Source organism: Poecile atricapillus, chromosome 16, assembly GCF_030490865.1.
Source record: "Poecile atricapillus isolate bPoeAtr1 chromosome 16, bPoeAtr1.hap1, whole genome shotgun sequence".
Classification (NCBI taxonomy): Eukaryota; Metazoa; Chordata; class Aves; order Passeriformes; family Paridae; genus Poecile; species Poecile atricapillus.
In genome coordinates this window covers 7,631,762-7,643,477 of record NC_081264.1, presented here as the reverse complement: position 1 = coordinate 7,643,477, position 11,716 = coordinate 7,631,762, and the positions used below count along the sequence as shown (strand labels likewise).

At 41.3% G+C, this 11,716-nt stretch overlaps 1 protein-coding gene across 1 annotated transcript in view; it reads right to left on the bottom strand.

Annotated features, from left to right (window-relative positions):
• Positions 1 to 404: 404 nt before the first annotated feature.
• The window catches only part of GNB1L (G protein subunit beta 1 like), a 44,006-nt gene continuing 32,694 nt past the window's right edge, over positions 405 to 11,716 (bottom strand). Inside the window, exons 6-7 of the mRNA XM_058851740.1 lie at positions 6,877 to 7,092; positions 405 to 2,079 (exon numbers count right to left, since the gene is read on the bottom strand). Of these exons, the coding sequence (XP_058707723.1) occupies positions 1,813 to 2,079; positions 6,877 to 7,092 (483 nt within the window). The 3' untranslated portion in view covers positions 405 to 1,812. The remainder of the gene's footprint in view (positions 2,080 to 6,876; positions 7,093 to 11,716) is intronic.

Here is an 11,716-nt window from a genome sequence, read left to right as displayed (position 1 = left end):
AAACTGCACAACAGCAGGCTGCTGTTTGCTGCCATGGAGGAGGAATGCTGGCACCCTCTGGGCCACGTGTGTGGTGTTGTACCAGACAGCACAGCAAAAGGAAATCTCTGTGCAAAGTCCCTAGGGCAGATCCCTGCACCACCATTTATTTATTTCATTGGTTTTTTAATGTCACCTCTGACCTACTTTGAGAAAGGGGAAAAACACCAAAAAGAAAGCTCCACAAGGCTGGTGCTGGAGCTGCTTGTACAGTGGAGGCAGCTCCTCTTCTGTGTGGGAGGTAGATGATGGGTGGAGATGTGCAACTCTGTCTGGTAGATGTAATGAACACCATCACCTCCCCTTGACTCGGGATCACTCAAAATTAGGCTTTAACTTTCAACTGCAATGTGATCCTCCATGCAGCCACTGAATAGTAAAGAAATAATCAAAGAAATGCATTATTTAAAGTGTCACCACACTCTAAAATGTGTAAGGCCACGTTTTATTTAGGAAAGCCTGGCAACAGTATCTTGGTTCTGTGTTTTAATGTAAAGAATATCAGGCTGGGTGCTTAAGGCTTTCAGTCCAGCAATATTCTGTCTGTAAGGCACAGCTGGATAACAGACTCAGACTTTAATTTGCATGTGTGTTTTTCCTGAAATAATTTCTAAAGTCTTTGATGTTGCCATTCACTTTTGGTCACTTTTTCTCTGATTTCCACCTCTCTAAAGGAGCAGAAACAATTATTTCCAATAAAATATCAACAGTGCACAGCCTGGACACACTTATCACTGCAGCTTTGTGACCAATCCAGCAGTATCCTGGCTCTCAGCACACTGGTGTGTGTCTAACACGCTTTAGAAGAATGCAAATGCTGTTTTGTGAGTCAAACAAAAAAACTTAATGAATGAATTTCAGCTTCCATGACTGTAGAGATGACAAGTTAATGGAACATTTGCACTGTGTGGAGAAGGATTTACCCATGGCATTCCCCTAAATGTTAATGGGAGTTGTGCAGCTGAATCCCAGACTTGCCACGCTGAAACTTAGCCCTAACTCTCCAAGGAGAAGGGCGCTAATTGGATTGCCGAGTTTAAATCCTTCAGCTCATCAGTCTATGGAAAGGATTTAGCACTGGCTCTGTAAAAGGCTTTACATAGCTTTGCAGCACAATGCTGGGGAAGATTTTTTTCCCTTTCTTTCTTGTGATTAATTGTGAGGCTTGAGGTGACAGGAGACATAATGAAATTCATAAATGCCGAAGGCCATCCCTAGTCACATTCCTGGCTGTTGGTTTAAGTTAGAAACTGACAGAAGTGTGAACAAATCAAGGGTGTTCTGATAGCCTTTCAGTTAAGGAGAAGAAAAAGTAACTGACAATGAGAAACCACTGGAGGTGGTTTAATGGGTATAAATTTTCAAGAAAGAGTGATGTTTTACACTGATTCAGATTCTTGGATACATAAATGACTTACAAACAGATATATTCTGCCCCCACTGAAGTTTGAGGGATTCCAGTCCTTTTTTACAAAAGATATTGGCACAAGTTATGTCAGCAACCTGCCAAAGGAAAGGTGTTGCAAAACCCGTAACAGAACCCAAAGCAGCTTTGGTCTTTGTTTGTGACTGGCCTTGTTCTCCTTGTTATGAATTTTAAAAATTCACTTTCCTCTATGGAAGACAAAACTTATAGTTTATAAGAATTAAGCTAGGATTCTCACTTCAGCCTGGAGACAGATTCTGCCCCTTCCCCACAGGCACATTTGAATTCCAGTGCAAGGAATTGCTTCACCAGTCCTGCTTTCCTAGTCCTTGGCAGTGCAGGATGTGTCACGTCTGAGCATATATGGACCAGACACTGATGCGCTGATCTTTGGAGCCAGCTGCCAGCAGTCTCTCCCGGGGGTTGCTGTGATCTGAGAAGGACACGCAGTGGACGGTTGCTGTGTGATAGTCCAGCACTGCTAAGGGCTTCAGCTTTTTCCAGCCAAAGATCCTGATGCGATGATCCCACCCTGCTGTTGCCAAAATCTTCTTGTCTGGACGGATGGTGATATCAGATATGCCAGCGTTGACAAGTTCGTGTGTTTTGTAAACCTTTGTGAAAAAGTTACAAATGAGTTCTAGTTATTCAAAACAAGAGGAAAATAAATATTTTGGCACTTTAGCAGATTTTGTGCCCACCCAACACACCAGTGTCACACAAGGAATGTGGAGCTTTTCACCATGTGCTGGATGGTTCTTGGTGAGAACAACAATAGAGACAGAAAACACCTTAACTTGAACCTCCCATCTCCAGAACAATTTTCACAAAATAACCCAACTCTTGTATGCTTTTAATTTATTTTGCGTTTAAAGCTATATATATTCTGTCACAAGTGAAGCTCTGAATCGAGGTTTTGAGCACAGCTTTGCCCTTTTCTTCCAGCTATTCTTGTATGAGCTGCAATGTTCAGAGCTAAGACCATATATTTTCCCTGCTTCTGCAATATTCCCAGGCTGAGACCCTTCTGAGCTGATGTTTAATCTACCTGCTACTCACTTCTTCTACTGTGGCCCCCTCACAAAACCCCCAATAAGCTGTGGTAGCATTTACCTCAGTCTTGAGAAAGGAATGCTTCCAGGAATTGGGTTACAGTGTCAGGAAATCTGTATTTCTAGTACTCCTTCTCGAGAGACTTCTATTTATACCAAATTCAAGGAGGGGATTATGGCCAAGTTCCTGATTTCAGTCTTGGAAGCCTTTTGTTACCATTTGGGGACTACTGGGGCACAGGTTTCAGAGTGGCACAATTCAGTTGGGAGGCATTTGGCTTCTTTGGGAGTCACTGGGGCTGCACAGAACTCAGCCCCTGGAAATGAAAGTTTTCGCTTCACTGACATGAGTTTCCCTTGAAGCACAAAGCTCAACGTAACTCCCCTTTGCTGTTCTCACCTCAAGCTACTTGTCTGAGTGAGCAATCTGCCTCTGAAACACATGTGGAATATGCACACAAGTGTGTGTGTGTTTGTGTGTGTGTGTGTATTGGAACAGCTCAGCTTCTGTCACAATGGGAAATACATCTTTGGCTTATAAAGCTGGCCCTGAACTGCTGTTATTTGTAAGTACCATTGGAAATGACATGTTAATGCCACTGTCTCCTTAAGCCTGAGTCTGTAGCTACCCTGTACCAAAGCTTAATATCATCCAGTGCCTGTTTTAATTCACTGTGTGGTGTTTACTGTTTGTCTGAGGCAGGAAGGGATTGACAAAGCACATCACACCTGAGCAGCTTTCCTCCATGAAGGACATTCCATGATACATAGCTAGTACAGGGTTATAAAGACATATTATTGCAGATCATTTTAACCTTTATACTGAATGCAAAAAACTCCAGAAATGTTGGTCAAGGTTGGTTTCAGATGCAGCTGAACACATCTTGGAACCTAACAGGCACAAAGCCACAAGCAATTATTTTTCAACTACATAAGAACTGCCCAGCCACCTACTCAAACAGCAAGAGCTGTGCAGTTTGGTAAGACAAAAGGGTGAATGAAACTTGACATGCTTCTTACGTGTTCTATACATTTCTTTTTCAAAGATGACATGAAGAATGTGTCTACAATGAATTCAGAACAGAGGACAGCAAGTTTTGCTCAAGCCTAATGAGAAATAGCAGGCTGTATGGGGCCCTCCTGGTGGGACTGCTACTGTAAAACCTGTGCTTTTTGTTAGTACATGTGCTCCAAACTCCCCAGGGTAGGCCTAATGCAGCATGGCCTCAGTGGAATTTTTGTTGGTGTAAATGTCCTGGCAAGGGAAGGATTTATTCTTTACATCACCAGCCTGGCAAATGTAGGATGGGTCTTACTCTGTAACTGAGATTATTAGCTAATGGCTATAACCAATCCCAGGTGTGGTGCTCCCATCATTAATGTCAATTATGTGGGCAAGATCCATACAGCACAATCAGGGCGACTGGAGAAATGGCATGTCCTCAGCAAGCTACAACTTGAAAAGGAAGCCTGTAATGGTGATGCCTGTTGGCTATGGAACATGAGGGAACAGTGGGCATTTGTGCATGATTTGCAAATACGAGAGAGAGAGAAAAGCAACACAAAGGAGAAAACTTGCTCAAGGTATATGCAGCCAGGTGTAATCCTACTGCCAGGATTTGTACCATCCCAGGACTCACTGTAGTAAGTCACTAACTACAGCAGTCAAATGCCAACATAATTTCTTAACCAGAAAACCAGCTTGTAATTAAGAAAACAAAGAGGTAAAAACAGGTGAGCTGCTTTCAGCCAGTCACAACCAAGGACACTTGCATCTACACCCAAAGCATGTATTTAAGCCCTCTGCTTATTAGGAAAATAACCAAAAGATTATTTTGGTTGTTTCATTATTTTAGTATTTATTAAATATTATATAATATTTAATATTTTATTATCTTATTATTGTATTTTTAGCAGACTAAGCTTCAGCACTTGGGGGAAAAGCCTCAGCAACCCAACCAACAAAACTTACATTACAGCTTACAGGATTTTTTCTCTTGTCATATAAAAAGAAGCCTCTGGTTATCAGATTGCTTAGTTCTGCTTTGTTTATTCACCTGCAGAAGTTGTTTACCTCCTACATTCTACCACAAACATCATCACATAATTACACTATCTCATCGGAATCAGAAGGCTCAAAACCAATCCTGTCATTTGCTGACAGTGATGATTTCAGCAACTTTCCTGTAGAAGACAATACAAACTTTCCCCATAGCAATAAACTCTGCAGTTACCTTCATCATCTATTCATTGACACACTGGAACACTGCCACTTAAAACAGAACTGCAGTACCATCATTGCATCATTCCTTTTCCAACGGCAGATAGCTGTGCACCACAGTTACTTATTAAAACCTTTTAGAATAAAAATAATGTGCCACTGAGTGGCTTTCCAACGTCTACCATTACCTCAGGTACCTGGAATGTCAGGGAAAAAAAATCCCCATCTGGTTTATATTATTAATGCAATAGTGGAAAAAAACTTAATCTATGTCCTTGACAATCTCTAGTGCTCGTATGAAAGATGCATTTTTTTTAGGGCATTCATGCTCCCATGAAGCACAGGAACATTGCTTGTAGCTTGTAATACTTGGTATTTAAATTTCTTCTGAGGCAACCTTCTATCTCTCAGTGTGAGGTGTTGAAGGTGTAGCTAATCTTACATCCCCTGGGAATGGGAATACGTTGTGAAAAACAATACTTGGAATATTTCAGGTGAACAACTGTTTCTCCTGCTAGTTGTACCTGTAGCCCTGCATAGTTAACTCATAAGTGAAATGTGCTGTAAAGAACAATATTTTCTTTGACTTTAGGAAAAAGTTTTGCTATAATTAATATGAAAGAACAGCTTTGTCTCTACCACCAGAGTATCTGAAAATTTAAGAAGCCTGTCATGATGTCAGATTTCTGTCACCTTGACTTTAGAGAACAAGTCTCAATACCAAGTTTCTTACTGGGATTGCTCACCTTCCTTCCCCTTTGCTGAGTTAAGGACACCTGGTACACACAAGCAGGGGGAGACTGGGCAAGAGGAGGGCAAACAAGACCAAAAAACCAGCAAACCCGAACCATGACAACTGTGTATCAGACACCTTCACTACTCAGTCAGAGTGTAGAGTGCCTCTTTCATGTGGTGTTGTGTTGTGTTGTGCATTAAGGTTCAGCCACCTCCCAGTGAGTGCCATGTCCTCCAAACTTCACTGGGGTTGGATGTGTTTGCACCACACATACTTAGTGCCCTGCCACCCCCAGAAATGCAGGTGCTGTGGTGATGCCTCACAGATTCCACACCTTTACAGTGGATGCTGGGGGTTATTCATCCTCCAGGTGATGAGTCACCATTGGATGTCCCAGCATGTGCATTTCTTCCTGTAGCACCATTCAGAAAACAGCATTAACTTGCTGTACTACTTAAAAAAGAATCTCCACAAAGCTGCAGTTATTATTCTTCCATGAACTGTTGTATCCAGCAGATCTCTTCTCAAGGATGATGTGGGCACACAGGGGTTGATTTAGGCCCTCTCCACTGTTCATGGGACAACTGCCACTTTAAAAAGATTAAAACACCCAGCACTGGAAAGGCTGTGCTTGGGCCCGTTTTAATTTTCCTGAGCCTTTTTGCATTTTATTTCCACAACTGCATTTCCAGATCGTACTTAATGCCTTGGTACTGTTGGAACACTTCCTAAAGTTGTCTAGATGAAAGCAGTATTTATGGCCATCCCTCGCACAGCCTGAGCTGGGGGTTACACAGCCTCCTTCTAACCCAGCCATTCAGTACCACAGCTCAGACATGAACTGGGGCAGCCAACTGCCTGATTTTGTGTCTCTGGCTGGGCCCTGTAGGTGCCAAAAGAAGCTGGGTGCCTAAACCTCATGTCCTCTTGATGCTAGCTGGGCTACTCCTACTCTTTCTGCTTGTGAAGTATTTAATGGAATACTTCTGTCTTTCCCACAGTGGAAAGCTCGCTATAGCCATTCAAGCAGAACCTTTTGAAAAGCAATCCTTTGTTTCTCATTTTTATAACTCATTTATAATGTTTAGGACATTCCGAGAGCTGGATACTACCAATGTGATAAATGAAGATACAGAGGCAATGGCTTGAGTAATGCTAGGCCTGTGTGCCTGTTGCAACTTTGGTAAAACCAGAAACATGTGAGAGAGGGTTTTTTTCTTTTTTTTTAAATCCTCACCATCTTTTGCTAAGTCTAGTCACATAGCACAGACATTCTAACCAGTCTGTGATTAATTAGCTAGAGATCTGCAACAACTCCTCTTCATGACTAAATATTTTTTTAGTCTATCAAACTGTTAGTGCAAAGTGGGATAAATGACACTAGAGGGCCAGTGATCCTGACCTGGAGGTTCTGTTGCTCATTGAGGCTCCAGATGCTAAGCACCTTTTCAGATGAGCCCGAGATCCCCTTGGCCTTCTCCGAGTCAAAGTCAAGGCTCATCACTGGCTCCTGGTGGCAAATGAGTTGGCTCAACGCTTTTCCCATTGACACATTCCAGAGGACAACTGATCCATCTTCATAGCCAGCCAGAAGCACAGGTTGTGAACCACAGCTGAGCTGATTAAGGAAAAATAAAATTGTTTGAGAAGCAAATAGTCTGTTAAGAAAATTACCATCCCTGTGTAAGTTCTAGTCCAAGCACCAAGAGAATAAATTAAAATGCTGACTGGTGTAGAAGTGAAAAAATGTTTAGATGTCTGAATGCCAAATTTTGATACTCCATCCACTTACAGAAAGCATTACTAGGTAATATGCACTTACAGGTTTTATATCTATATATCAAATTCTAAATTTTATATATATTATACATATTTAACATATACACACAGACACATATATACACACACAGAGGGAGAAGATTTCTCTCTGAAAATCCAAACTATTGCCCTCTACAGCACCTGAAAAGAGCCTGCCTGGAATTTTCAGGAGCTTTACTTCATGGTCTGAACTTTGTTTGCGCTTCATAGAAACAATTCCACAGAGCAGCTGAGTTACTCTCAAGCAATACAAGCCTTTGTGGGCATTGAGAAGTGCCATGCTCAGGGATTCCAGTTCCACACTGCCAAGGGTAGGACTGCACAGAGGGATTGCCTGCCCAAGCACCCCACAGTGCTTGAAGGTAAACACTGAACCTCCCAGCAGGAACCGCTGGGCCAGTCACCAAGGGGTTAACGGTGCCCAAGTCCCACTGTAACCAATTGAAAGCTATTTTGATTAATGATGTCACAGGCCAAAGGGCAGGGCACCCTGGGCAGACACCTAATTTATTTAAGCCTCTGAAATAACTCAAAGAAGGGAACATTACTGGATTACATGTCACACTTAAGGAAAATATTCATCATTGCTCCAGCCAAAAGAATAATGATCCTGTAAGCAGTACCTGGTTACGAGAGTGAAGATGCAAATCCCTAATGAAAAGCAACTAAAAAAACTCTTAATGCCAGTTATTTCTTTCATAGGAAAAGAAGTATCAAAATAGACATTGGGATTATTTCCACTTCATGTAGGCACATCTAAGAAATGTATCCAACAGGATATTCAGATCTTGCCAAACAGTGTCTGCTCCTACAGGATTTGTTTGCTCAGTATTCAGTTAAGGTAAAGGGCACAAAGAATTAATTTTTACCAGTATCACGTTATTGAATGAGGTCAAACTTGCTAGCTGTCAGTGTCATGATACAAACCTGTAGTGGACAAAGGCTCACTGCCTCTGCTAATGGTCTAGACTGTTCTCCCACTGGTTATTCTGTGTTCTGGGGGGAGTTAAACTAACAAGAGATGGGTGGTCTGAGTAACATGACTGCTGAGTACCAGCCTCATGTGCTTCCTCAGCCTTCCTCAGCCTAGAAAAGTGTTTGAGGAATAGAGCTCACTGAGCAGGGAACAACACTGCTCCTTAAAAAGGAAACCAAGGGGAAGTCCTTGTAAATGTAGGAAATCCCCTGTATCATCATTCTGAATGGGTCTGTGAACACCTGGAATCTTGCAGGAGCCTTCTTCCTTCCTTGAGATCCTTTTTCCTTTGAAAAGGTAGGGAGCACGCTCTGGCTAGAAAGGACCACAAAGCAGCTTTCTCACAATGCCCAGAATTATGAACAATTTTTCTGTCAAAATTTTGATTTGCTAAAATAATACAACATCAGAGCAATGAGTACATTGATTCATACATTGTGTCAGATACACGTGAATTAATGTTAACTCATCAGATATTTTGGATGAAAAATATCTGGTTTTTGATGCCAGATATCAAAAAAGTTTTAAAAAATCTCAATAAAATGAGCATTCTAGATTTTATTTGTATTTAACAAAGGCTAAAATCTTCAAAGCAAAACAAAGTATTTCATAGTACTTTTAAGTGTAAAGAAAGCCCCCAGTTCAAGCATAAAAAAACCCCACAATTATTTGTGCTGCTCTTCTGTGAGCACAAGACTTCTCCGTGCTGGGGTTTCACAGAAGTTGTAGCTGTCATCAAGCAGTGAAACACGTCAGCTCCTCTCCCTTCTCCGAGTGGGATGGTGGCTTCCAGAGGAGCTCCTCACCCTTATGCAGGTGGAGAGACAGGTGAGGGCTCAGCATTTCGGGAATGCCAAGTAAAACCCTTTCTTTTTTTGTGCTGTGGGTATTGCACTTCAGATTTGAAAAAGTATAATTTGCAAGTGAGATCTAAGATTGGTGTGTTTTAAAACCCAAGCACTGTTTCCTATGAAATGTAGGTCTCCCACATTACTTCTTCCTGACTTTTCTAACCATTTGAAGTGTAATGTTTCAATGGGTACATGAACTAAAACAATAAAAGTTATTGAAAGATCGGTGGAGCTCTTGGTCTGAGTCTGGACTCACCAAGCAGTGCTTCACAACGGCCTATTTATTTCAATTCCCAGTAACAGACACTGCTGGAGTGAAGTCTCACCATTCATGCTCTGTTTCAGTAGAAAAATTAAATTATAAATCATTGCTCTTCCTAACTAGGACATTTTGTTGTTGCATTTGGATAACTGTCAAGGAAGGAAGAAAAGGTGATCTGCTGTCAACTCAACAGGAATAATTGCAATAGTTTATATAAAGTAATAACTCGGCATTTCCAGTTTCGACATGTATTATTCTTGTTGAATTATTCTGTTTGCACCATTATTATGCAATATGATGCCTTCCCCAAGGAGTGCAAAAAATTTAAGGGAAGACTATCCTTACTCCTACAAATCCTACTCCACCCAATTAGTAATAGCAGGAAGGTGTGAAACTGAAGGGACAATGTATTTAAGAACATGAATCTTCAAAAGAAAGTAAATGAACTAATATCTTTAAGGACAAACCCAGAAAAATAAGGGGCGAAAACGCTCAAAAGAACAAAATAAATAGCTGCAAGCTTTATGACTGCTTGGGAGTAGCCAGTGAGGCTTAATCCACAAGCCTAACCTCAGCTGCCTTCTGTTCTGTAGTAAAGTTTCTCATTCATGCTGCTGCTGGGGAGGTTTGTTGTTTCCCTGAATTGCAGAAAAATACAATGGTACCTGGCTGCAGCCCCCAAACCCTCATTGGACAGCCACCCCAATCTCTCCTCCTTCAGACCTTTATGGGGCTCTCCCTGTCAGCTTCTGTTTCAACTTGTTAATTCTCTGTGCCATAAGCAACATCAAATAGTCTCTTAGGCAACCCTTGAGTGCTGGGCTGGGAGTGCTCATCTCCTGGGTATGTCTGTATTGCCCAACAGAGCCATGTACAAAGAAATCCTGGAGGGCCTCTGTTCAGGAAGGGGTGCAGCTGGGTGAGCTCGTGTTCTCCTGGTTTATGGTTACAGGGTTACTCAGAGAGCCACTTCCAGTGCAACCACAGAACAGAATGCAGAGCATCACTTTGGTACACCACATGCAATTATTTCCCTTAAGGGTGTCCTCTTCCTCGTGCCTTTAAACCAAGCTGCACACATTTGTAAAAGAGCAAATACAGCTGTGAGACTCTAAGGGATTATCTATACTTGCAGTCTAGGAAGTTATGGTGAGTTCTCAAAGTCAGAATTTGCATGGAATAATTCACCTCTCCCAGTTCCCAGTCCTCTGCTTTATCCCCACTGGCAACAAAATAAAAAACTATAAAATTAAGACTCTGCACCTGCTTTGCTTCCTAGAGGAATATAAATATTAATGCATGTAGAAAATACAGCAAGACAGAAGACTTCTTATACAGGCAAGAAAAATTTTCAACACTGAACATTTCCACAGTTATCTCCATCTTATTAAAAAATGTCAAGGAGACAGAAAGACCCATTCATTTCATCAAACACTGAACACTGATTGCATTTTTGGGAGAAAGTTTGTTTAACAAAAGCCTAATCAGCCTATTTAATTTCCTCTTTTTTTTTTTTTCCCCTAGTTTTTAATTACAGCATGGAACTTCTACTGTATCCTCTCTTGGCTTTTGTCTGAAGTCAGCAACTGAATTCCTCTAGATTTCAGTTGGTTCAGGATCTTGGATGAAGACACTGAGGCCTCAAACTTTGATTGATAATATTTTCAACAAAAACCAACACAAATGTTCCAATAAGCCTGCAGGAATGCCACTCCTGCCATCAGCTCAGTTGGTCCTGTAGACGTGTAGCAGTGTGTTGTCAGGGGGCTACATGGGAATCAGCTTTGCCACCAGTTCTCTGGAGATTTCAAGCTGATCACCTGAACTCCTTTCTGCCTCTACTGCCACCTTTTTGTACTGCTTGTGTTCACTGTTGGCAGCCATTAACATTATTTGCTAAATATTTTGCAAATGTTGTGGTTTTTTACTAACTCCTTTTATTTACCTTTTTGTCTGTAGTCAGTACCACCGTAAATATTTTGATCCTATTGCATGTCTGGAATAGAAATGTTCATCTAGTGTTTCCTCATCCTGAGGGCACTGAAGTGAATGGAATCTGCCATTAAAACCACTGTTTTTAAGCAACCCAAACATTTTTCATCATTCTTAATGCAGTGAGAAACCATATCAAACAACTGGCTTTGGTAAGTCACTCATTTTCCTCTTGATTGATGCAAAAGCTGTATCTATCCTAAGGATACAAAGCTTTCCTTGAGCATTTGCAAATCTTCCATTAAAGCTTGGAAAGCTCTGAAAGTTACATTAAGGATGTTCACAAATCTTTCCCCCCTTTAATAGTATAATTACTTGATTGGTTTGATTATAAATCAAAATC